The following is a 27,562-nucleotide window of genomic DNA, read 5'->3' as shown; positions in this document are numbered from 1 at the left end:
TACGTGCAATGTTTCCAAGATATTCGCGATGTCGTAAATTCTTGTATTTCACTTTAACTTAACCGTTATATTAAAAAAAAAATCATAAAAGTTAAACTGTTTCTTCTTTTGGTATTCCAGATGATGATCCACGTTACCAAAGTCGAAACCCGTCTCCGCCGCCGCCGTCGACGTCGTCCGTGTCGTCAGACTACGGTACCTCTTAGTGAAATTAGACTAATTCGAATTTCATAAAACATATTATTTTATAAGAGAGTGCAATCAGAATATTTTTTAAAATAGTAATTTAAACTAATATCGTATCGGTTAAGAAGGTGTACATAATTGTTTTTATTTTTGGAGATTTATATTTTTTAATTTAGTGACCGTTCGTACTACTTACCTGCAAGAACGTTGATATACTACTACTACTACTACTACAGACCCAGTGAGTTTAGTTTATTTTTTTTTTTGGCAGTTTATTTATTTTTTTCCTTGGTTTTCTTGACACTCGAGAGTAACGGTTTTGTTAATGAAATTCGCTTAATTTTTAAGACCGTGTAAATGTGTGTACACTTGTATATAGTACGTTAGGAAGATAACTTTTTGTTTCTTAAGGGTATCCTCGTGCAAAAGATGATAAATTAAACCCACATGTGAGAACTCGGTTTTTCGGATAAAAGCAGCAGCTTGCACGACGAAATAATGAAAAAGTACAAAATTATTTAAGGGGTGATCTCGCATTTTAACAGTTAGATTTTTTTTTTAATTGTATAATGGTTATAAGTTTTTTTTTTTTAGTAACATGATTATCCGACAGATTAGTTATGTTATTAACGTTTCTTTTTCTATTGAAGAGTTGTTTGGGGCCACATAGTAAATATTTTAGTTTATTAGACGTTCGATAAGAGTTTAGGGGGTTAGGGTGAAATGTTGGTACTAAAGGTATGTAATTAGTAAGGAGCTATTTTGTTGGCCGGCGTATTTCGTGAAAAAATGCTATATAGTTGGTTTTTTTTTAGTAGACAGTGATTAATTTATGTCGACGTTTCGACTGTTTATTTAGCATCCTCCGGACGCTAGAATCGTTATAATTTGTATCGTATTGTTTCTTGTTTTAATTCAATTTTATAACTTCAAACATTTTGTTGCTTTTGATCTGGTAAGTTTTTCTTGACACAGAACATTTTGTATTGTATTTATTTTAAGACATTTTCTTGTGTTTATGACTTCGTTTAATAATATGCCAGTTCCAAGGATGTATACAGACTATTTCAGAAAAATGGTCTTAACTTCACTTAAAATCATCTTACTATTAAAGTAAGTTGATTTTTTTTGATAATCCCTGTAATTAAAACATTCTTATTCAAAATAGACTACTCTCAAAGTATGTGAACAAAGGAGGGAGAAAGTAAACTCAAAGTCTAAGTCTCATAAATCAAGCGTCTATTTTAGGTTACGCGTTTTGCCGTATTTAGCCCTTTCAGTGACAATTATTTGTAAGAACTTTAAAAATTCTGATATTTTAAAAATAATGTTATTATGCTTAGCGGAAAGGCATTTTATCTTAAAAAATTGTTTTTTTTTTTTGTTTTTGGTATAATTTTTGAATGTTGTCATTTGACGACATTGTGACCAAAGGGTTGCTTCACGATAAAATAAAAGTATGTAGAAATCCGAGAAGTACCTTTACAGCCCATAAGTTTGCATCTTGAAGCTGATTGTTTATCCTCGTGAAGAGGAAAATGTCCTGTATTGTCGAAGCGCACATCATCGATGGGTCTAGTTTTTTGGTACTTTCTCTTTTTTGGAAGTGGACTTAAAAGTGATTCATTTGAAGGTCTTCCTCTTTTTCTTGATACAGCATTACACGCGATCAAAGCTTCTGCGACGTGGCTCCTGTATCAAATGTATCAAATCCAAGATTTCTTTCGATGGAATGTCCATTTCTTGTGCTTTTTGTCTGTACTCAAAACATGCGTTAGTACAAGCCATGTCGATGGCATGTGTAAACATTCGCAAAGTCCACTTCCGTGATCTAATGAATGTTCTGTAAATCGAAATCGTGCAATCTAACTTATCAACGCCGCCCATGTAACGGTTATAAGTTTTTACTACTTCTGGTCTCGGCACCATGACGTACTCTTTACTGACTTTATTCCAGCGACGGCAGTTATCTATTTTGCCAGAACCCATAAAATTTGAGGCCATAAACAGAGGCTTGTTGTCTGTCACACCATTTGGTCATAATAACCTCACCATCTTCACTAATAATTTCTTCCATAGATCCGCGTTGCATTTCCTTGTCTGAGGTGAATGGTGGCTTATTGAATCTATCTTTTCTAGCTGTGCATGTGGCATATATATTTTTATGCCTAAGAAATTGCAATAAATTATAATTGGAGAAATAATTGTCAAAATACAACTGAATATTTTGTACGTCTATTCTTATTGATAATTTTGCTACAACAGCACCTGCAAGGCCGAAAACTTTTTTTTCTATGTCTTCTAATTTGGTTGTTGATCCTTCAAATATAATAAAATCGTAGAGTGTCCCACTTTTTCCACACAGAGCGAAAATTTTTATACCCCATGGTGACGGTTTACGTTCAAGGAGCCCTTGAAGGGGACCATTTGTTCATCAATGCATAGCTCACTTTCTTCAAAAGGCAGAGATATACATCTTTGTCTTATTGCATCCAAAAAAGAGGCCTTACTTTCCAGAAACGATCATTGTTTTGTGGATCCTTTTCCTCGACATTCACAAAATGAACATGCATTCGAATTTTAAAAAATCTGTTGAGAGCCATACAATCTGCTATACGAGGTATTCTTAAGTTTGAATCCCAATAGAAACGAACCCGGGGATCGTTATTGTCAATAACGATACACGATGGTGTAAACTCATTTTATTTTATATTTTTTATTGATGCTAGCGTGTGGCTTTTGTATTTAGATAGGTCTGATGATGCCCTAATACGTCGAAACGCGTAACCTAAAATAGACGCTGGATTTATGAGACTTACTTTGAGTTTACTTTCTCCCTCCTTTCTTCAAACATTCTTAAGTTAAAAAAATATTGAGTTTATTTCAACGTTTCGACTACTTATTTAGCCCTCCTCAGGGCAGGAATTTGTGTGCTAATAATTAGTAAAATATAAGTATTTCTTCGTAAGCCAGTTATGTTTTTTTATTAAGGAAGGTCTAGGCTCGTTAGGGTATCAGGATTTAGTTGAACTTTAATAGGTTATGTTTGGCAATTGAGGGGTCCAGAAGTAAAAGGGTTTAAGTGCATTTTTGATAAAGCTGAGATAAATTACTTTAAAGTTTACTTCAATTTGAAAATTCCAGGAGTAATTTTAAAAACTTATGTTAACACTTAAATTTTATTTAAAGATTAAAAAAAGTTTCAAACAAATAATATTTACTTAAGGTAAAAAGTTATGCGGGTATAGTGAATAAAATTAAGTCCAAATACTATACTAAACTCTATTTTAGAAAAAAAAGTCTTATTCATAATCAGAATATAATATTTCGACGACTTCATTAGTTTCTTCGTCTGACTCAGCTGGTCCCGGTTGGGATTGATCTGTATCAGACACTTTTTGCCTCGATGTCCTGGTATGTGCTTGTTTCTTTTTTACTTTTTTTGTTATTGCTTCCCCGTCGTGCTTTATGTTTTTGTAAAAGGTATGATGAATCGGCGGAACGTAATTCAATAAACTAAATTAGTTTTTGTATTTAGCGACTTTAATGTTTATTGAAGTTTTATTCAAAGGCTTTAGTATTGAAAACTTAAAAACACGGACGCCCAACTTGTGAAGTTCCTATCATACAACTGCGAAAGTCTATATCAGGGTTTAAGGTATTCTTGTATCGAAATGTTAGTCTTTCACCTTTATAATGAGCAAACCAGCAAATTTCTTTCCATTTTAAGGAAAAGCGTCGCTATTTTTTTGGGTTGGTTCATCATTTCATTGAACGACAAAAAAGAGTAAAAATCATCTTTGTTCATATTGCACACTATGAAGTTGGACGATGTGTCCCTTATTACAGTCTCCCAATCTGCTGGGATAAAAACTTGAGGAATTTGCCTTTTTTTCTTCTCAATTAAACCAAAACTACGGTCACATTCCATGTAGGTGTGCCCGGTTTCAAGAAACTTTTGGTGAATCTCTGATATATTTGTAGCTTGAACAACAAAACTAAATAGTTTAGAAATATTTTTATTCTTATTCTGTCCTCCACACGAATCACTGTATGCAACAATCTTGGTAACTGTAGATGGAAGACTTTAAATACATTTTATTAAGCATGAGCCTATCTCCTATGAGCCCTTGGATGCAATAGTTTCATTCCATACAAACATATGACTTTTTCCATTCAGTAAGTCAAAGACACAGAAATTGTACGTCCATACCTTTTTTAATCACGTCTTCATTTGTAGAGTGTTTTACTAGATTTTGTAAATTATCACAACGATTGCAGGTGTCACTATAGGGTTTGTGGAACCGTAAATTAAATGCCTTATTGAAAATAAACCTATAATAGGACTCTTTTACTGGTAATTCTTGTTTGTCACTACAAAACTCCCGATATAATTTGTACATCTTATTGACACTCGGTTCTCCTGAGATATACTTTGTGTTTAGATTGTCTTTTCTAGAATAATGGCTACTATACTTTGGAAACATGTTTATGTGAGAAATAACAAGATTCTTGCACGATTCCTTTATTTTATTTGGAGGCTTCTTTTTGCCACGCTTGTCAGATTCAATCATGTTAAGATCTGTAGTTTTTTTGCAAACAATCTGAAATCGTCGCACAGAAATGTCAAAAGTGCGTAAAAAAAAAGTTGTTTACAAACTCGTTTCTCTACTAAAAATATAACGGTGCTGTAGTTTTTATTTTTTGTAACAGCTGTGGCTGTACTGAATTTTTTTAATGCAAGAAGATAAAAATGCAGTTTGCAGGTCGTAGGAAGAAAGTTCATAAAACTTCTTAAACAGGTCTTTTCTTTGGGCCTCACTAATATTTTCGTTGCACTTATATCTACAAACGTGAGGCTATTCCTTTAGGCATTCCGTACCTTATTTTTTCTTCCAATATACTTTTTTCCTTCGGTGCGCAACCTTTTAGCAGTGTTATCTTTCCACCCTTTTTGACGTCGTTTCCTTTGTCTAGTTTTTGCTGGCGTTACATGTACATATTCATTTTCATGTTCAACTTCTACCTCTTCATGGCTTTCAACTTCTACTTCTTCATTTTTCTCAGGAACATAGTCCGAATCTTCATCAGTCTGAAACGGATCAGTTTCTGTAAAAAAAAACACAAAAATGAAACAGAGAAAACCTGCAGATGATATCAAAATTAAACGCGAAAACATCGATTAGAACACCCTATTTTTTTTAAAACAGGTATCTAATATTGTAGCTTAAAAACTATAATTTTGCAATAAATTCAAGTAAAAAAAGTTTTAGACTGTGCTGAGACTCCATCCCGTTAATGTAATTCCTTTGTATTGTGACCCAAACGCCTTAACTCTACACTATCTTGACTATAATATCCATTTTTGCAGTAGATACAACAGTTCCAGTCGAACAATAAAAATGTAGAGACGGGAAAGGAATAAGGAAAAATTTCACAATCCAAACATGGTTTATGAAACGCGTTAAAAAACTACCCTTGTTTCTTATGCAGGCGTGAAAATAAAATATTTTTAAAATAATTCAACCTAACATTTTGTTATTCATAAAGATCTCTTAAGTTTTATTATTTTATACAAAATTAATGTACTTTCCATCGGTTTCCCAGTAACAACACTGCAAAATAAATGTATTTCTAAATCAAACTAAGTAAAACTTCGACAATAACATTCAACCGTCAAACAATAATGGCTGTCGAAACTTTAGAAGTAAAATGGTTCAAGTGCACTTGAATCATTTTACCAGATACCTTACTAGTGGATATTTTGATATGCTTTCAAAGATTCCGAGAGATGGTGAGCCAGGGGACGTTGCATGAGCTTGAATCATTTTACCTCCAAGTTAGGATAACCTTTAGGTATGATATTCTGCAGTTAGACGATTTATTTAAAAAAGTGCACATGAACCTTTTTACTTCCGGGCCCCTCAATTGTAAACTAAATGCACTTTTCTCTGTATCTCATTGAAGCAGTTTTTCTTTTTAAAGCGTTTTATTCAACTTGTAGAACAAGGTTTTAACAATTTTAAGGAATGTTTCTTAATGTTTGTATCAATTTAGAACATCAATAATTATTTTGCTTGGACGATCCACGATCTCTGTACGTTAAATTATCCATTAAAAAGCTGAATCATGAAATCCACTGATAATATTGAAGTAAATCATAATATCGTCAAAGTTTTAAAACCTATTGTTGAAAAAAATTAAATATTTTTTACAGTTTAGCCTTAAAACATGAAATTTCAATTTCCTAACGGTCAAGATAAAAATTTAAAATCATAAAATCGTGAAATTTATTAATGAGACCTTGCAATCTTAATTTCAAAATTACAATGGCAAATATTAACCCTTAAAATCGAAATAGAAAACCTAGTAATTTAACGCAAAACCTTAAAATTTGAACCTTCTAACGATGAGAAATCCTAATCTAAACTTAAAACACCATAATCGTTAAGAAATTTCAACTCTTAAATTGAAAAACTTGGATTTTATCTTAAATCTTTTAAATGTCAACCATCTAACATTGGACAATATTAAGGCTTTAAATCAAAATTTCAAATTTTGAAATTTCGATTTCCTAACTTTAATTAGCATCTCAGACTTTTGATCTTTTAAAATTGAAGATCTTGAAATTTATCTTAGAATCTTGAAGTCTTATTCTCCACCGTTGAAAAATATTAAGCCTTAAAATCGAGATGAAAAATCTGGTGATTTATCTCAAAATGTTGAAACATTAATCTTTTAATGTTGACAATCTTAGTGCTTGATTAAAAAAAAAATATCAGAAATCCTTGGAATTCCGATTTCCTAACCTTCAGTTGTATTAAAACCTTAATCTATTAATGTTGAAGATTCTTAACTTTCAGAAAAAATCTGAAATTCATGAAATGTTGACCATTTAATATTTGAAATCCTTAAAATTTTGACGCTTTAATTGAACATTTCAAATCTTGGAATTTGTCATAAATCCTTGAAATGTCAATTTCCTAACCTTAATTGTCTCTTTTAGTTAATAAGCTGATGTAAAAAAACTTCCTTATGGACTGTAAAAGCCTTTTTTCGATTAATTCGTCCAGCAAAGTGGCTCCTAAAGAAAATGCTTTGCTACGCAGCTTTAATTGTGATTATGAATCAATAATTATTGATATTATTGTGTCTAATAAACCTAAATCGGAGGCCCCAAATATATTATAGTTACGATATAGAAACCTAGTTCTAACTATATTGTTTTATAGCTTGTATAGTACATTGATTAGTTGCGCCGACATGGAATAACATCACAAATGGATCCTGTGGTTTTTTTTTATGTAAATATTTCGCTCTTGTGTACATAGGTACCATAATATTATTTATAATATTTTTTTTGTAATATTACGTACTACATCCAGTGTTATGTTACTTTTCCATTAATTTATTTATAAAAAAAATTTAGAAATTGTTATTGTAATCCTAATGCCGATTGCAGTAAGGATTGTTATTGTTTTCTAAAAAAAAGATAAATAAATAAAAATGAATCTTGGCGCGGACGGGCGCGCATTTGGCGCTTTGTACAAAATTTCGTATAAAAATTACAAAAAAAAAATTATTCGTACTGTCAGTATTATTAAGGGGAAGGGGGGTGCCGGGGGTTGTATAAATGGGTGAACAAAGTGCGTCCGTTCCATGTAAAAATAGATAAAAAAATTTGTCAATGGTAACTTCAACGACATAAAATAACTATTTTAATATGTAACAAGGCTGTATATAAAACATTAATATTGATGTTGGTACGATTTGCGTACAATTATTAAAAAGTCTTTGAAAAATTAAGAGTTGCTTTTTATTTTTTACCTTCCAATTTCCTAAATTCAAAAAGTACTTTATTAATAGATAAAAAATAAGTAAATAAAATCAGAGGCGCATCTATAGAATGGAACTGAGGGGTTGGATATTTGTAAACTATTAAAATATTTAATCATCTTCCTGAGAATATCAGACGTGCTGTCTCTGTCAGACAGTTTAGAGGAAAATTCAAAACTCTTATTGGAGGAGTCTTTATATACCACGGGAGAATTTTTTGACAGAAGATTTTGAATATATATACAGATCGTGTTTTCGTTCGTTACTTATAGGAAACCGCATAGAGGCGAAACTTTGCAATGCCTGCGACAGAGCACCGCTTTGGCCGGCCCGAGGATGGAATTAGTAAACATCTGACTTTCGTAGGAGCTGCTACGTTTGGCGACAAAATGTCCCAAAATATTACGCGAAAATTTTTTAGCCCAGGCATTTTTAAAATATTTATTTTAATGCGGATTTTACAGACGTGACAATGTGTAAAACCCGCATAGAATTGTAATCTTAAAAATGTTTAATATGCTGTGTTTTGCATAATGAAAATTAAAGCGTTATTCTAATAAACAAACTTAACAACATATCATTTTTTAAATAAAAGGCTCAAATAAACCGCCTTTTTTCGCTAAACAAAAACTTAACCTATCGTAAAAACTATTTCACACCTCCAAAAGAGTTTTAGGTAAAATGGAATTGGCACCTTCGACAATTTTATTTCGCAACTCCTTTAAATTTGTTGGCCTACTAAATTCATGCTTGTAAATGGTCTGCTTAAGGTAACCCCACAGATAAAAGTCATTTGGAGACAAATCCGGAGATCTAAGAGGCCATTTAATATCGCCAGTCCCACTAATAAGGCGGTTAGGAAAAGTATTTGTTAAAAATTCTTTTACCCTAGCCGCGTTATGAGCAGGACAGCCATCTTGCTGAAAATAAACCGATCCCAGGTCTACATCAGGTAGGATTTGAATGGCAGGAAGAACTTGATTTTGCAGCAACTCAAGGTACTTTTGGGCGTTTAAAGTGCCATCAATAAAAAATGGCCCTATAACATTGTCGCCCAAAATACCTGCCCAAACATTCAATTTATGAGGATACTGGGTACGAAACTGAAAACTTCTGTTCTCGTTTTCCTGAGACCAATAACGAACAATGGAAGGATTGTGTTTGCCATGTAATGGAAAAGAAAATTCATCAGAAAACAAAATATTTTTTAAAAAATATTCGTTTTCATTTGCCTTTTCCATCATGGTTTCACAAAATTCCATTCTTCGCCACTGGTCTTCAGGAAATATTTCCTGAGTTTTTGAATACTTGAAACATTTGTACCCATATTTTTTCCAGATACGAGCAACAGTTTTATTGCTCATTCCCAGTTCCTCTCCAACACTTCTAGTGGACTGTGTCGAATCAAGTTCTAGGGTACTGCAAACCATTTCTTCCCGCCGTTCTATATCCTGGACCACTTCAACAGGTGGTTCTTGACGTTTTGTGTGGCATTTTTTACAATCTTAAAGACAAAAAGATGTCTCAAAATTTGTAACCACATTTAAAACCGTTTTTGCACAAGGAATCGGTCTATTCTCAAATGTCACTGAAAACAAATCTCTACATTGTACTGCCGAATTGGCTCCATAAAACCATTTAATTAGTTGAACTCTTTCGGAAGGGGTATAAACAGCCATAGTGAAATAAACACGAAAATAACGCTCAAAAATTATTAATGCAACGTGCAGTAACACAGCAAAGTGAGGTCTGCTGACTCCCGGTTCAAAAAATAAATACAGAAAATTCCGCCGCCTGCAAGCCGCAACCAAGCGGTGTTGCCATTATTTTGGGTAATACGTAGTACAGTACCGTACATACGTACGGTAATACAAGTATAAACCTATATGTTTATACTTGTATCCTTTTGTTTTTTAATATAAAAAGTGTTATTGTACTCTACAAATTTTAATCTGTAAACTGTCTTTAAAATGTTTTGTATCTAGTTGTGCTTATCCAACTTATACATGTTTTTAAATCTAATATTTTAATTTAGTTTAGTTTGGGGTATAATTACAAACAAATTGTTAGGATTTAGTCATTAGCCTGCTTTTGTCGACAGAAAACTTTGTATTCCTTAACAATAAAGTAGATCCTTATCTTAACTGTGGAAAAAGGTATGTATGGCTAGTATAAAGTAAAAAAAGACCACGCAAGTCGTTCTTAATTAGAGTTTGCTATTTTTTTATGGCTATCCTTTACTCTTGTCTAAACCTATTTCTTAACGTGCCTATTTCAGAAATTTTTTTACAAAATAAAACTGTGGTGGTTAAAAAGTGTTGCGCAATATCTCTTACTTCTTAAATCCTTTTTACAGACGACACTTTTCTATCTTGGTCAGAGCAGGATCCATCTCTTCTGCAGACTTGCACAAAATAAAATGCTGGTTTGATGAAAACAGGTTAGCTTTAAATACTTCTAAAACTAAATTTATGGTTTTTCCAAACACACTCTCTCCTAGAATATCCTTACAAATTCACAATAGTTTGGTTCAAAGAGGGGGTGAGTATAAGTTCCTGGGACTAATGATCGACCAAAACTTTAAAAAGTGGGATGTTCACATTAAAAAGTCTATTATCAGCTATTTACGCAATAAGAACAGTAGCTATGAAGATTAATAACCCAGGCATCTCAAAAGAAGATTATCATGCTCTTTTTGAATCTCACATCCTGGCATCCTGTTCTTTGGTTACTGTGCTGCTACTAAGTTGCATTCTCTTTTTCTTCTGCAGAAGAGAGCTGTTAGGGTATTATCATGTGCAGACTATAGGGACCACTGTAGGCCTCTGTTTCAACACTACAAAATACTAACTATATATATGATCTTATTTTGTTTGAAATATTTCGTCACTGTCATTCTAATACCTTCCAACAAATGGCTAATATATATAATTACCAAACACGTTCTAGATAAAACCTTCAGGTACCTCAGTCTCAGAGCAACTATATTAATAGCAGCTATACAACAGAAATACTATTTTGCACTATGGAAAGCTCATGTCTAATTTATTGCCTTTAAGGATTCGCAACTTGAATAGACGAAAATTTGATATTGTCATTAAAAAAGTTTTATTAAGATCTGCTAATTATTCTTTCACAGAATTTCTTGACCTATCTATACCTATGTTGCAGAACCTTAATGACTTGTAATTTGCGTGCATGTATGTCTAGGTTAATTTTATTTTATTTCTACTACCTCTACATTTTGTAATAATCCAAGAGCTAGTGAACCCTCCGACTAACGGTCTTCCTGTAAGGCTAGAAATTTGTGGAGTGATGAGTCATAGTACACCAAGGCCAACAACAATGACCTGGCAGGCATCAGCCCTGCACGCCATTAGCCCTTTTATTTTTTAAAATGTAAAATAAATAAGATAAAAAAATTTACTTCTGTAAGCTTCAAAATTTAATACAATTTAGTTTGTTTATTGATAATTATGGAAAAAAATTGACGGCGATTTTAGTTAAGCAAAAGTATCTACCAGATGAATTGAAAGGTGCATAGTTTAGGGGGTGAAATAAACTTTCTCCTGTAAAGGGAATTGTAAGTATGTGTTTGAGTAAGTCTTTTCAAATAAATGTGTACAATGACAGGCGGTTCTGAACAGCATAAGACCTTGACAGGCGAGGGAAAAGATGCTGAGAGCGTGCGAATAAGAGGCGTAACGTGAATGCACATAGTGTGAGTAAGACCGTTTATCTAATGGTAAGCAATTTGGTACATTTTTATTTTAATGGTACAAAGGTGAGATTGATGTAGAAAAAACATTATCATACCCCATTACACATGTTCCAATGTCACTGTGTCATGAAGATGGAACAATACATAAAACTGAAAAATCAGTAATGGTTAAAGTTTTGAACGCAAACGTTAGCAGTGACGAAGTACTAGGACGTTTTGATGTTGTTATTTTCGATGGACTACCAAAGTATTATCTAAGATTTGTTGATAGTTTGATATTACTAAGTCTGGAATACAGTAGTATTGTATGATTTCCTCAACATGAGGTAAGGATTAAAACTATAGAACTATTTGAAAATATAGTTTTATAAAAAAGTGGGATAGTATTCACAGAAAGTTATGACCATAATTTATTTTTGAAGGAATTTGAGAGATTTTCCTTAGAGAACTGGAGCATTAAAACTCTTGTTTATATGTATAAGGTATTAACAAATAAACTAAATTATCCAGAATTTCTTTCAGTACTCCCTTTCTTTGGAAATGGAAATACAAGGTGAAAGAAGACTTTTCACCTGGAATTTCCTAGACCGAATATTTATAAGAATTCACTATTTAAAAAATGTGTAAATCTTTTAATACTTGTGCTAGTAACTTAGACATGATTACTTTGTAAAAAACAATTAAGCATAGACTTTTTTCTTCCCAGAATTAGACCCAATATGCAGTGGAATATTAGTATATCGTCGGTGAAGTAGAACCTCGTAACCCACAAATGATACATTTTACAGGAAGCGAATAAAACTTTTTGAATCTGAAACATTGGTTTGAAATACATTTTTGAATGTCCTTTGGCAATAAAATTACCTAACTTTTTTATAAATAAACTTAATTTCACTTTTTTTTTTCAAATTAAGCAAAATATTGTGGGATACAATGTATTTCTTTCATTTGCTCGTTTTATAATGTAGAAAAATTGGGTTAGGATATATTTCATTTACTAAAACTTGGCAAATAAAAAATGCGAATCTTATAGAAAATAAGTTTTATTGATAAAAAATGAAAATAATATAAATGTGTAACTAATACATAAAAAGTGCTGAAAAACACTTATTTAGCCTCATGAGGCAACAAATCATAAAAATAATGACAGTCCTTAGGTAAAACTTTTTTCAGCTCTTGTAAGTGCTTCCTTCCACTTTTGTAAAGATATTTTTCTTTGTTAAAAATGGGAGGCCATGTTGTTCCACCACCACCAGAAACGAATTTTAGTCGATGTGGCAATTCGAGCCACTTCTCATCAAAGTGAAGTTTGAAAAAAAGTCGTCCTTCTGGGGAATATTGGAGGGCTTTAATGTCGGTGACTACTGGGTCATTCGCAACTTTCTTTGGTCTAATGGCTGAGTATCTGTGAAGTGCTTTGATACTATAATCTTTGAATTGGTGTAACTCCATCATTGTTGCCGCATAGGGAAAAGGCTTAAGTTTAGCTTCTCTAGTGACGGATAAATAATCACTAAGCAAATGTATTTCTCTACCTATGAGTTTTCGCTCAATGCAACTGTGAACCGAGTCACACTCCATTTGAGTATGACCCGGTTCCAGAAACTTCTGTGTGATTACAAATTGATTGTCAACTGCAAAGGATAACAGAGCATTAGCCTATAGTATTTTTGATAGGTGCATCCATCGCTTACAATAATTATGGGAATCTTTTCATTAGAGTACAGTTTGAGGTTAGATATTCAATGATGCAAGTGGCAAAGTTAATGCATTCAAGTCTGCTTCGGTTTCTGTAAACCAAAAACGTTTTACGTGGTGACTAACCAAATCGTACACTGTAAAGTTGTGAGTTTTGTTTTGAAGAAAACAGCGCTTGCTTGAAGGCAAGGTGCCGCTTTGACGGCTTGGAGATCCATAGTTAAAAACTTATTTCCCTTCTTGGCTGCTTCTTTATCGAGCGATTTTTCTGTCCTAGCTCTATCCTTTTTTAAAATGTGTGCATTCCAGATCTTTTCGCTTAAGTTTCCACATAGATTGCATTTATCTTTTTTAATTTGGTGTATTGAAAGATTCATATCATTAAAAATTTGATTAAATGTCGATCTACTCAGAGGTATTCTACATTCTTCAGCATTCATTTTTCGTTGTATATTTTCAAAAGTTGGGCTTTAGATTGGACTGTGTTTTCCAAGTAAAGTTTGGATGAGTCACGTCTACCATAATGCGAGGGCAGTTTTGCAAGGCTATTGAAAAAATCTGTTAGGTACCTTTTCTTATCTTCATGTACACGAACCAAAATATTTTCTCTTTCTCTATTTGCTGTATCTATCTCTCTACTAGTATTCATACCATGCTCGCTACTTTTTATCCAGCTATGAACACTATATTCGCCTAAATTAAGGGTTAACAAAAGCATCTTTTTGCAAACTTGCAATTTTTTATTGTTCAGGGTAAAATGGTACTGTAAACTATGAGTTCTTCTTGATTCGGCATTTTTGATGTAGATTCTATTTGGGTCACTTTTGTGAACATGATTAGTTACAAAGACTTTTCTTTGGTCCCAGTTTATATCACACCAAAATTTATTGAAAATGAGTCTGCAATCCTCTTCACTTATTTGTGAGCAATTTCTAGTTTTGCTTCTTAAGCATTCCTGTGAAGCACACGAAGATAAAAGGGATCTTCCTTTTCTTAGCCTGTCATGTTTTACAACACCGTTTTTTGATCGGCTGTATCCAACATAGGGCTTTCCAAGCATTCTTAATTTTTTGGTTTTATTTTTCTTCGATTCTGAAGGCTCTGCTGTCAAAAGTCTCTTTCTTCCATGCATCATATGACCATCATCTACAGTTTCACTTTCGTCCTGGTTGTTGTCCGAATTTATTTCTTCTTCCTCTAGAGATTCTTCTTGTTGTTCGAAATCGTCGGAATCATTTCGACTAGTTGGTTCAAAGTCTGGATCTTTCTTTTCCGATTTCACAGTCGAAGGGTGAAGCAAATCGGTTAACTCTTCTGAAGTATGAACTTTTGACTGTACCTGATCATTATTTCTTTAAATACCAGTATTTCTTTAAATACCAATTTCCAGACAATAATGTTAAAATATAGTTTGTACTAGAATTGTCTTCAGCGGAATTTGGTTGAACGATTTCCTCAAAGCAAAGCAGATGTCATGAACTGCTGTGAAGTATGAGTCTCTAGCTGTCGCTGATTGTCGTCGAGTTAAATGCTGTACTATCATTAGCAGACAATAATTTGATAGTATAGTCTATGCTATTATTATCTTCAGCAGAAGTCAAAGATTCGATGGTACTTGTTTGAACGGCTTCATCTATAATAGTTGGTTCTTGATGCAAATCGGATGGTTGATTCTTGACACTGACCTGGATTATGAGTATCTCGCTGTAGCTGATCGTTAAATGTTGTACTACCACTTCCAGACAATAATGTAATTAAAGCGTTTGTGCTATTATTATCCTCTTCAGAAAGGTTCAAAGGCTAAATATTAGGTACTTTTGAATAAATTCTTCTATTTTAATTGGTTGCTGAGTATTGTTGTCTTGAAAGGTAATACAATGATGAGCCTACTAAATTATCTACTTCCGTATTGCTTGTTATTATTGATTTTGAATCAGAAGGATGATCGAATGCTGGTGACTGAGCATCATTTTCAAGAGGCAATATCCATAAACATTCTTCTAAGTTGTTGGCTGAAAATTACATATTACTAATTTTTTTTACAAAAAATCAAAATTATATTATATAGTTCTTGAACTAAACATCTTGGGGGTATTGTGTGATATAATAAATAATAATATTTTTGATTTATTCGCACTTGAATAAAACGAGTTACGAGGTATAGCTTACATTTTTATCATAAACAGTGAATCGGAGTGAATTATGTGTGGCGTACGAGATATTGGTTACGCTCAGAAATAATCCGCTGATACGAAGTATTTCAATTCTGTTATTAGAGCGAAAATATTTTTTTTTCGCTTACGAGGTATTTTAAGATCGATGTGCGACGGGTTACTTGATAGGCTGACATAAAAACCCTACTTTCGCAAAAATTGTTGGTTACGAGGTATTAGGACTTCACCGATCACCGACGATATATTTAACACTATGTAATTTCATTTATATCAATATCATAGGATAACCTATTTTGTTAATATACATATATTAAAGATGTTATCGTGAGTGTCTGTAATTAGCATGTGGCTGTTAATATTGGTAAATAAATAAATGAGGGACAAACCTGGATGAAGCTAAAATCAGAATTTTAAGCTTTGGATATGTCAGTTCATATAAGTTCTAAATAATACCTTTTTAGCTTCCATCGATGATAATTTTCAAACTATTTTAGGCACTTCTATGGAGTTTTCATTTTATTTCAAGTTAAAGCAATGCTTAGTAAACAATTTGATATATAAATACTTTATGTAGCTAGCTTAAGAGGTTTCTGAGCTAGACTCAGATTTATGAAAGCAACTTACGCAAGTGCAAAACCACCATTTTATGAATTAAATTTATACCATCCAGGGGAAAAGCCCAGAATATGATACTCTGAAAAAATTATATGATACTTTGCAGGGGACCCAAGAATAAAATGAAATTTTAGCTGGAATTCAAGAGACTGAAGAGAAAATAACATAAAGTAACTAAAAAGAGATTTATTAAATAGTCTAACAATATACAACCAATTCTCAATGACTCGGCTTAAGTTTGCTTAACCCTTTGTGCGGGTGGCCAGGCCCATTGTTCCGCAGGCGCAGCCTTAACGAGGGGCTCCCAGGGCTTCCAAGTGAGCATCTTACGAGCCAACTGCAGCTCATTTTCGGCTTGAACAATAACCTCCTCGAGCTGGCCACAGTTGATTTTCTTCTCTGCCTCTTCGACGCAGGGGGTAGCCCTAAGAATTTCCGTACGTTCCTGAATTACTGCCTCGGTGTGTCTTCTGTACGCGGCGCTCTCGGGCATCTTTTGCAGAGTACGCAGGATTTTACCGTAGAGAACACCCAGGGTGTGATGGGGGTTTGTTGAGACCGCCAGGCCGGTCAGACCGGTGGTTTTTTTCAATGCTCCGGACATTTATAGGGTGGTTTTTGCTGAAAAATTGTTTTTTTTTAATTAGATTTTTATGTAATATTTTTGATGTTTTGAAAATTAAACGTCAAACATGTCAACTGTCAAAAGAGTGGTTTTTGTAGTTTTGTGCTTACGTCAACTTGGGAAGGTCTATTCATAAAAAGAAATAGTTGATGGCTTAGAGACCCGTTTAATTTGCAATATTTCGTTTTACATATATGAAGGGTGATAAAACATTAAAAACCTTGCGTCAACAAGCTTAGGATTTTTTCCTTTTTAAAAAGAGTAACACAAATGATACGGCAGATGTAAAGCAAAAAACATTGATGCTCAACTTCTTTAGAAACCTAAATGTGTATGGTCTTAACAACTTCTAAAAATCTCACGTCAGCTGAATGTTTTTCTTTATTAAATAGAGACGACGTGAAATAAGAAACATATTTGGTTTTTGTCTTCACAAATCTAACCATCTATATTATTTATGTATTAGGAACTTCTAGACCTCACGTCAGCTGGTTTTTTTCCTTTAATCAGGGATTTCATCGTAGACGTGGAGCAAAAAACATGTAACGCTCTTCTTCTTCAAAATTACTAGAAAAAATCCCTTTGCTGTTGCAGACACTGCCCCAAAAAGGACAAAAAATAGTGAAAGTATTAATACTGAAGCTTATAAGCCAACAATAGCAAAGTGATTTAATATCGTGCACTGAGTGAGAAACGAGATTTAATGTCATGCAATCGCTATTCTACATCGCTGATGTAAAAGCGCCTTTACGCTGTCACGTTTGACACCTACATTTTTGACAACCACAATTTGACAGACGTCCACTATTTTGTTTACATTCTGTTTCAAATCGAAACGTTTTGGGATTTACAGACTGAAAAAGAAAGAGTTTAAAAACAGAAATGTCTGATGAAATACAATGGAAACATCCCAAAGAGCTGCTTAAACTCCAAAAACTGAAACTCCGAAAGCAAGCCCTGCAAGAACGAATCAAGGGCACTGTAGCCCCCAAAGAGTCCAAAAAAGACTGCCTAAACAATACCTCCCCCTTTGAAAGCATTTTTAGCAGCAAAAAGCGGAAAAATCCCTTTGCTGTTGCAGATACTGCCCCAAAAAAACCAAAAATCAATGAAAATGTTATTACTCTAGCTGATGAACCAACATTATTCCAGTTAATCAACCAGAACCAAAGAGCAAGCAGTAGTGTCCTTCTGGACTCCCCTTGTAATAATTTAAGTGGCATTTTTACTAGTATTACTGTCAAAAAACAACAAACTAGTTCAGAGAAACCTACAGGGTTCCCATGGTGCCCCATCGACTGGACTTTAAAGAAAAAAATGCGCCTTGTGTCTGCCTCACCATTTTCATGGAGCCAAAAACTGAAAATAAGTGAAGAGGCTTCGGGGCTTACGAGTTTCACGCGTTGTTTAGACATAGAACAGTGTGACAGTTCCCTGGACACTTCGCCAAATGCAAAGTTCCATCAGTGCTGCCTGTATTGGCAACAGCCGAACCTTCCCTGGTTGCAATTATTTCCAAGAACGGCTGTAAGTAAAAACAATATTAATGGCTTTAACTTAGCAGCAAATGAGAATGTGAAAACTAGTTTATATGAGTCATGGACAGATAGTTTTAAATCTTTGTTTCAATTGTTAAGGACCCGTCAGTGTCCGTACTTTTATGTTTGTGCCAATACTTTTACTGCCTTGTTTCGTGCTGCCGGTATCTTTGGTTATACTGATCTGCATGTGATGGTTTCGCCTACAACTAGAGGCTTCAGGCATTTAATGCAGGGAGAAGATATTGAGTTTTCACAACCTTTGAAACATTTCAGAGTTGAAGGTGAGGAAAATATAAAATCCGAGGACCAGGATGAAGAGGAGGGTCATGTGGAGGATTTCTTAACTGGTTTAGGAGTGAATCCTGAAGATATTAAGCATATTAATTACACCCAAGCAAAGATTGAGCATAAAACAGAGTGTCAGGTTGACAATGGCGATGAGAGCCTGGTGCTTATTGAAGGGGTGGAAGTAAATGCCTTCTTTAATTTTTTGATTAATTGCAAAAGTACCATAGCAATTACTGGGGCCTTAGCTGGTGTTCCTCCAACCCTTTTAGCTCCTGTGGCATTTCATGGGGCCTCTTTAAATGCCCTTAGAGTGCGGGAATCCAAAATGCACCTGGAGGGAGATGATTATTTTTGTTTGGAACTCAGCGGGCCCATATTGCCCACCACGATACATAACATATTCAACATGAACACCTCCTCACAAAACATTACAGTGACTTTTGATGACCTCGACAGCACCCAAGGATTCAGCAAAGTGAGGAGGAAAAGTGAGAGAAAATCAGATGGAGGCACCTCAATTTTTGGAAAAGCGAACTTGTCTGATTGTGGTTTGAACTCTAAAATTTTAAAGCATTTTTGCTCATCAGATGCTAACGTGGTGTGTAACGTAGACTCATTGAAGTTTTCTGGTGAAAGTAAGACGTATTCCTGGAGCTGACACCTCTTAGCTAATTTCCTTTATTTATTTATTTTTTATTGTATGACCCAGTGAGTGCCAATGTCCTATAGTATTAAGAAGTAACTCCAATTAAATAGAATTGTTATATTATTTATTTTTATAAAACAATAAAAGTCCCTACGTCAGCTATGCTGTTGTCCTTTATTGAAGAGAGATGATAAGAGAGACGTGAAGCAAAAACTCGTAAATTAAATAGACCTCACGTCAGCTGAATATTGTTCCTTTATTAAACAGAGACGGCGTGGCAGACGTGGAACAAAAAATATATAACTGTCTTCTTCTTCAGAAATCTATCCATGTGTATCCATATATGGTTTAAGCAACCTTAACAGAGACCTCACGTCAGTTTATTGAAACAGAGATGACAATGCAGACGTGAAGCAAGAAACAGATGACGCTCTTCTCCTTCAGCATTCTAAGCTTTTATAGCTTTAGCAACTGTTGCTATGTATCAAACTCCATTTCGTTAAACTCATGGAAAAAAAGAAGATAATAATATTATAATTTTGAATTCACGTCAGTTAGAATGCTTAGAATGAAATAAGTAATTAACAATTAGTAGTTAGATAACTTATTAATATAAGCAATTTTTAATTCAGGCTTAGCAATATACGGTGGTTATTAAAACACCATAAGGTAATATAAACCAAAATCATAGATGAGGCATATGACGCTCTTTCTCTTCACAAATCTAAACATGTTTTGTCTTAGCGACTTCTAAGGACCTCACGTCAGCTGCATAACTTGCTCGGCTTTCCTTCTTTATTAAAAAGAGATAATACAGTAGACGTGAAGCAAAGACTTATTGATAGACCTCACGTCATCTCGTTTTTGCTCTCTTATTAAACCAAGTCGGCATTGCATACGTGGAGCAAGAAATACTTGACTTCTTCTTCAGAAAATCTAACCACCATATATGGTTTAAGGAACTTCAGAAGACCTCACGTCAGCTGCCTAATCTCGTTTGTTAAACAGAGATGACAACGCAGGCGTGGAGCTTAAACTTATAACACTCTCCTTGGGAATTCTAAGCATTTATTCATTCGTTATGAATCGCTATGTATCAGAAAAAAAGAAGATATCTATAATATACTTTTGTATTCACGCCAACTTGTGAACATGGTTGGTATGTGTGAAAACATACACTTGTCAAACTGCTGGAAGACAAACCGTGATGTGGTTTTGTCTTCACGTCAACTCATAAAGATTTTTGAAGCAACGTTCCATTAAAAGTGATGACGTATTAGGAAAATATTAAATGCTTACAGCTTTTAGTTACAACCACAAAAAGAACCAAGTTTAAACAAGATCATATGTGGCAATCACGTTTCCAGGAAATACTAAACAACCTGGCAACAACGACGTGTAGTCAGCCCCACCACAGGCGTTAAAAGTAATGGCTGTAGTTATGCAATGTAAATGTGGCAACATAGGAAGTTCTTAATAGGAACGTTAAGCAATTATATTACGTAAAGCGGCATAAAATGTTTTAATTTACGCACAACCTAAAGGCATACACTAATTAAATTATCTTTTATTTCAATTAGGGCAAAATAATGCTAAAGACAAGCACTGGAATAAGTAAATATCTTAACCTCACATTGGTCGCCTTAAATACGTTTACGTGCTGACTGTTTTATCTCCCTATTAAAAGTGCGACGCAGTAGTTTAACGAATGACAAACGACTAGTCCAACCACGTGATCACCTCAGCCAATAAGAACAAGCAACGCATTATTCTGGATTTCTATAGAAATTCTTGATTTTTATGTTTATTTCTGACGTGTTCGATTTCCCTTGGCTGGAATTGGCGAGAAGCTACTTGGCGAATATATCGGGTACATTTCATCAGTTACTTGTAAAACTTCGAAGAGTACAGTCGCATTATTACACAGTGTCTTATCACTAATTAAACAACCGCGATTATTATTGTTAGTTCAAATATTTGTTTTGTAGAACCACCAGTGACGTTTGGCAGATTATTACAGCAAAATTATGGCGTCAGTGGGAATAAATAGTTTCATGAATTCCTTCAATAATAGACTGTAAGTATTTTAATTGGTAGCTATTTTAATGGGTAAGATGCAAGGAATGTTTTAGTTTATCAGAGGTATTTGGCATATCACCCTAATAGTTGCAAATGAATGTATAATCTATGGCTTTCAGGTACGAGGGTCACCTGATAAGTGTGTATAATTTGGTTTTTTTTCCTGAAAATAACGTTTTTTATTGTTCACATTCGATTCCTCACAAGTTTAATAACATAACAGCTTTCACTGGATCAATTTCACACTAATTAGCTTATAAAGGTCATTAGTTGACCTTCTGTAAAACACCCAATTATACCTAGTAGAGTTTGTATACCAATAAACCAGGTCTGTTTTTATATATATTGTCATCAAATAAATTAATTGTTATTACTCATTCAGTAACACTTGAGACAATCAATAATAATTCATTCTAGAATGTAGATAGATAAATTGGTCTGTATGATACAACACTTTAACAACAGAATGTTCTAGAATACAAAATTAAATAATTGGGTACAAAGCAATTATGCTAGTCACATATGTCACTTGTGTATTGAAACCTTAACCCGAGTACATATTTTTTTGTTTAATTTTGGTACTTGCTTACACTTGTTTCTGCTTATTGGCTTCTTCAAGGCGAGGCAACCAAAGAAAAGGACAAATTTAATATCAAGGGATTAGGAAAAGACAAGCAATTTGTACCTATTCTATTTAAAGAGAATGTTAGCATGGCAAGTTAATAATAGTAATATTTCCTTTTATTTGCCAATAAAATCACAAAGCAATGTTATCATTACAGGTGCCAACAAGTGACGAAATGAAAATTTAGACCAAAATAAATAAAAACATCACAAAAGTAGGTAGTACAAAAAAACTAATAAATATAGCTCTTAATTATGTATATAAAAAAATTTATAATTAAAATTACATACCCCACAAACACCAATAAAAAAATACAATGATGTACATACCTTTGCTTTAAGCTGATTTTTGGCATTAAATGTAACAGCCTTCTTAAATTGTCATATATTTATTATGGATTTAATATGATCATGTAGTGCACCAGTATCCCTTAATGGATATATAATAAGGGCCTCTGATAAAATGTCAAATCATGGACCAGAATTGCCAACTCATTCTGATAACATTTAGTCATGTACATGCTATCACTGTATATTTCAGAATTAGATTTGAAGTAACATAGATTGGGTCGTACCAATGTGACCAAGGATACAAAATATAGATATTCAAACTGTCTAAGAACCAGAACACACCTAATGACTCTTTTCTGTGCTCTAAAAATGATCATTTATTTATTTTATTGGTCAATGTTTTAACATTTCAAGTACATCTTAAGTAATTACTATGATTCTTACTATTATTATATTAATACTTATGAATATAAGTGGATTTCCCAATTTAGTCATAAATTTAGAGTTACTCCCAAGAACTTGAGTTTAACTTAATCAAGTGATGACTGGTCTGTTAAAATATTTTTAAGAGCTCATGATTCAGTGCATCAAAGGCCCTTGACAAGTCAAAATACAATCCTGCCACCTGAGTCTATATTCTCTATTCTTATAAATATATTTTAAGGAATTAAAAAGAGTATGTCCTGTCAAGCTTGAAGGCCTAAATCCAAATTAATGATTACTTAAAATATAATTGGATCCATAACACCCTCTCAAAGACTTTTGACACTGATGACAGCAACAATACAGGTCTATAGTTATTGCAATTCTGTTTATCTGCTTTTTTGTGATTAGGAATAATTTTTGTCTTTTTAAGTCTGTTTGGAAAGACGCCTGACAAAAAGCTTTCACCACTTCTCTAGTATATGACCACTTCCTAAGTACATGCACAGGAAGTTCATTCAGCCCTGCTGATGACTTGAGAAAAAGCAGATCTCACTTTCATCTACTCATGCAAAAAAAAAGTACTGGTATTCCAATCCATATGGGAATCAAGTGTTTAAAATGCAGAACTCTTGGGGGCATTGACACAATACCAGGAAAACTCATTAAAAATTAATTTGTACTTTGAAATCTGTCAATGTGGATCAATTAGGGTACTTTATCTCTGCCTTCAAAGTGTCAAAATGCAGCAAAGTTTTACAGAAAATTTTCTAAAACTGTTGAAAAAGAGAATTTTAATTTAAACAGAAGGTAAAAGAATCTGTTACAGGAAGTTTTTGTTCCTTAGAGGTTACTTTTGTTGCTAGGCTCCACACTCTTGCTGGTTGATAACAAAACACAATCCCAAACTCTTAAAAGCGGACTATCAGGATCCCCATTTTGGCCAATGGCGATTCTTAACAAATTAGCATTTTTCTAATCTACCTGCTTGCAGTCCTCTGGACAGGGTCTTTTAGATCAAGAGCAGCTGCGTTTTCATGAATATTCCCTGCACTTGACCCCTCCAGCTCTTATTGCTAAAGTCGGTGTCCAGTATAAATTTTCCTTCTCTTTTAGGTGATTGAAAGCTTCATGACAGTCTTGCTAATTTCCGTTCGCCTTTTGTCAGCCTGGTTAATAGTTTTATGATGTAGGCAAATCTTTCCAGAAGTGCATAATTCCTAGAAGTTACATGCCTTCTTTCTATCTTTGTGAACTGGCTAACCTTTGACAGTCTTACCTTATTTACAGATATATACAGAAATAATCAACTTTTTTTTTTTAAATAGTTAGCAACATTTTTAATTTCTTGCCTTAAGTTAATCATTAAAATAGTGATGATGGAGCCTGGTTTTCACACAATCATCTTCCAACATTGAAGGTTTTTCATTTCCTAAATAAACTGGAATTTAGTCCAGGCAGTTGAGGTAAGATCCTTGCTCAACTGCCTGGAATAATAAAATTGAGTTTAAAATAAGTTTTTTGGGCTGGTAAAATGCAAAAATCATTGGAATTATGATGATTGAGAACCAGTTTTTCTCACCATTGTCTTGCAAAGTTAAAGTTGCACATTCCAAATGGCCTCTCATGAAATAGCTATAATCCAGCACCCACCTTGAAAGCTGTCTTCAATGCAGGGAAGAGGTTCCTAATCTATTTTCTTTTGTTTTCATTATTATAACCAGTTAAACATGTACTGTATTATAACCTGTTAAACGGTGCACTTTCATGCCATTAAATAGATAAAGAACAGTAATTCAAGAAATATTCTTGATCCATAACAAAACATAAAACTTTGCTATAAAAGTTATGCTGTTGTGACTGAAACATGTTTATGAGTGTTTTATCAGATATTGCACCACAAATTACTATTAACCATTAATAACAATGCAATTAAAAACCATATCATTATATTGGGTATACAATTACTTTACCTTTTATTATTGTAATTAAATTCTATATTTATGTGTATGAACACTTTTTTGCTAATAAGTCAAATTGATATCAATCAAAGAAACCTTAATGATTTTTGATTTAGTGGAAAAAAATTGGGTGAGGTTCAATGATGATTCCACATCTCCACCCTTTAAGATGTATAACGATTATCAACTTGAGGAGAATCGGTAAAAAGTTCTCCATAATGATCTCTATTCTGTGTTTGGTCTCACAACATTAAAAAAAACACACATTTTCTTAAATACCTTTACTGTATGGATGGACTGTTTAATTACATTTCAGAAACAGACCTGACAAGTGTAATTCCGACAATGTCTACATATTGGCCAATTTTAATTATTCTATGCCTTAAAGAAAATACCACCTTATTTATTTAGGTGCATTTAACAGACTAATATATCTGAATATAAAATACAGGCCAAACAAAATGTTTACTACTTCTGCAGTTGGTTAAATAATTAACTTAAAAAAGTACTGAACAATTTTATTTCCTTGCACTCTTGAAAGTTGATCTGCTGTCACTTTTGTACCCAAACTTAAACTAATTACTAACTGCTTCCCTTTTCTTTCCAGGGAAGCTCCAGTACAGCAACATCTAAAAAATGTATACGCCTGCCTGGCGATGTCCACCCTGGCCGCAGGCGTTGGAGCATCGGTCCACCTGTTCACGAACATCCTACAGGCGGGTTTTCTCTCGGCCATCGGAGCCCTAGTGTTCTTCTTCCTCTTGCTGTCGACCCCGGAAGACAACGGCAAAGGGATGACCAAAAGGGTGGGTTACCTCCTCGGTTTCTCCGCCTTAACTGGCGTTGGCATGGGCCCATTATTGGAAGCGGTTATGATCGTCGATCCAAGCATCATTATCACCGCCTTCATTGCCACCAGCGTTGTCTTCGTATCGTTCACGATCTGCGCCATATTTTCTGATAGAGGAAAATGGTTGTACTTGGGAGGGATTTTGTTCACGATGTTAAACAGTTTGATTCTGATGAGTTTGGCCAATATCTTCTTTGGATCGACTTTGCTGTGGAACGCTCAGATCTACGTCGGGCTGTTGGCCATGTGCGGATTTGTCTTGTATGACACTCAGGCAATTATTGAGAAGAGGAGGATGGGCAGCAAGGACTTCGTAGGCCACTCTTTGGATTTGTTCGTTGACTTTATTGGAATATTTAAGAGATTGCTGATCATCCTGACCCAGAAGGTAATTTCGGATAGGTTAATATCATTTTTATCATCCAAAGCAACCACATCACCTATTTTATTGGGTATTTAAGTCCATAATTCTTGCAAATACAAGATAGCATTTTCTAAATTTAATGTGTATTTAGTGACGCAATAAGTAATAAAATGGGTAATTAACTGGTTGTGAATTCATATAATAGATTTTACACATAACACAGCATTTTATCATTATTTATTTCTAGATCAAGAGGTTTTAATTTGTGCCATTTCTTTTTCAGGAACAGGAACAACAGAAGAAGAGAAGAAACTGATTAAATTGACTGAACTGCATCCTTATTATTATTTCTTATAAATTACGTTCTGTAGGAATATCATCGAGATAAGAGTCGTTTATTTTTTTAATTTCATTTCCTTTCAACAATGTAAAATCTTGATAATATAATGTAAATATCTCGTGATTTATTGTTTTGTTATACGGACAGGATGACTTACGCAAATCGGCAAGATTATTCGGTGATACGTACTGGAACGTTGGTTGGTTTCTCATATTTATATAAGTTAGCCAGTAAGTTTAGGATTAAGTGATTTTTTTTTTGGATAAAAGGTTTATTTAAATAAAATATTTTGTTTTTTATAACTTGCTATTTCCTTGCTTCAATAAATTAACGTGTTTGGCTTAGTTTTAAGCATCATCAGGCCTAATCTATGCGTCACACGTAAAACTGTTATTTCCATTTCCCCGCCATATATTCTCATTAGAATTATTTATGGGGATACTGGATCTATTTTTATAAAGTGACGTGGTATGAATACGTGGCCTTTAACTTTATTGGGACCTAAAAAAAAATCGATTTAATTATTTATTTACAATGTTTGGCATGTTTTCTTGAACTGGACACGTATAACGTTGAATAATAATGAAATTGAGAAAGAAAAAACATAGATAGACCAAATCACGTGAATAAGGTTGAGATTAGGAATAAGATTATAGTAGTGTTTTTGAGTTTGACGAGTTTGTTTGAATATTTCGAAGCAGGTCGGTTACGTTACTAAGTCTTGGATTTTTATGGAAATCCGAGTTTGTCTATTATGGTCTGTGCTTCTGAGGGATACTTTCCTTACTATAAGGAAAACGACACCCCTCATTAATCAGCAGCCATTTTGATCAAAATAAAAGGATCCATATAATATCCAAATCATTAGCTTACAATGATGTATCACATGATTGACTTGGTCAAAGGCTTTAGAAAAATCCGAATGTATTGACTCGACCTGAAAACCTCTTTCCATACAGTCAAAAATGAAATTGCTAGTTTAGGTAAGGTCTATTTAAACCCAATTGTTCAGGCCAGGGTTGATGATTAAATGTCGAAGTTTATGAAACTTTTTTGGCGTATAAGGTATTAATGATTTAGGGAAAAAAGGCATGTGAGGTAGAATCTACATATGATCCTGCACTCGGCTTATTTTCGCATTAATTTATTCATTACAAACTTCTTCCAAAGATAATTTAATTTTGATGAACTTCTGGTATCATGTAAAAGACTGAGGGTTCCTAACATTGTAGAAGTATCTTTAAAATAGTCCGTATAATTAATTATTCATGTTATTAATGAATGGCCAATGCGATATCGT

At 33.7% G+C, this 27,562-nt stretch overlaps 4 protein-coding genes across 6 annotated transcripts in view; 3 read left to right on the top strand and 1 right to left on the bottom strand.

Moving 5' to 3' along the window:
• LOC126746043 (uncharacterized) overlaps positions 1–7,992 on the top strand; it is a 60,523-nt gene extending 52,531 nt beyond the window's left edge. For both annotated transcript variants that reach the window (XM_050454125.1, XM_050454124.1), the window contains exon 12: positions 121–7,992. In XM_050454125.1, the coding sequence (XP_050310082.1) occupies positions 121–206 (86 nt within the window). In that variant the 3' untranslated portion in view covers positions 207–7,992. The remainder of the gene's footprint in view (positions 1–120) is intronic.
• An 8,409-nt stretch (positions 7,993–16,401) lies between these two features.
• Positions 16,402–16,939, bottom strand: LOC126746374 (NADH dehydrogenase [ubiquinone] 1 alpha subcomplex subunit 5). Its single transcript, XM_050454605.1, has one exon. The coding sequence runs from the start codon at positions 16,832–16,834 to the stop codon at positions 16,463–16,465; it is 372 nt and encodes a 123-aa protein (XP_050310562.1). The 5' UTR covers positions 16,835–16,939; the 3' UTR covers positions 16,402–16,462.
• Positions 16,940–17,644: 705 nt separating this feature from the next.
• LOC126746373 (protein downstream neighbor of son homolog) lies at positions 17,645–19,492 on the top strand. The gene has a single exon (XM_050454604.1). It carries the CDS (start codon positions 17,738–17,740, stop codon positions 19,340–19,342), a length of 1,605 nt encoding a protein of 534 aa, XP_050310561.1. The 5' UTR covers positions 17,645–17,737; the 3' UTR covers positions 19,343–19,492.
• Positions 19,493–21,153: 1,661 nt separating this feature from the next.
• Positions 21,154–26,564, top strand: LOC126746510 (bax inhibitor 1). Of its 2 annotated transcripts, none has more exons than XM_050454812.1 (3): positions 21,154–21,407; positions 25,316–25,960; positions 26,206–26,564. In XM_050454812.1, the coding sequence occupies exons 1-3, from the start codon at positions 21,358–21,360 to the stop codon at positions 26,240–26,242; spliced, it is 732 nt and encodes a 243-aa protein (XP_050310769.1). In that variant the 5' UTR covers positions 21,154–21,357; the 3' UTR covers positions 26,243–26,564. The 2 variants fall into 2 exon arrangements, with proteins under 2 accessions (XP_050310769.1, XP_050310770.1); XM_050454813.1 differs by having other exon boundaries at positions 21,156–21,407; positions 25,316–25,946.
• Positions 26,565–27,562: the final 998 nt, after the last annotated feature.

The sequence above is a fragment of the Anthonomus grandis genome, chromosome 17, assembly GCF_022605725.1.
Source record: "Anthonomus grandis grandis chromosome 17, icAntGran1.3, whole genome shotgun sequence".
Taxonomy (NCBI): Eukaryota; Metazoa; Arthropoda; class Insecta; order Coleoptera; family Curculionidae; genus Anthonomus; species Anthonomus grandis.
Note: the sequence above shows the minus strand (reverse complement) of the source record. Positions and strands in the feature narration are given on the sequence as shown.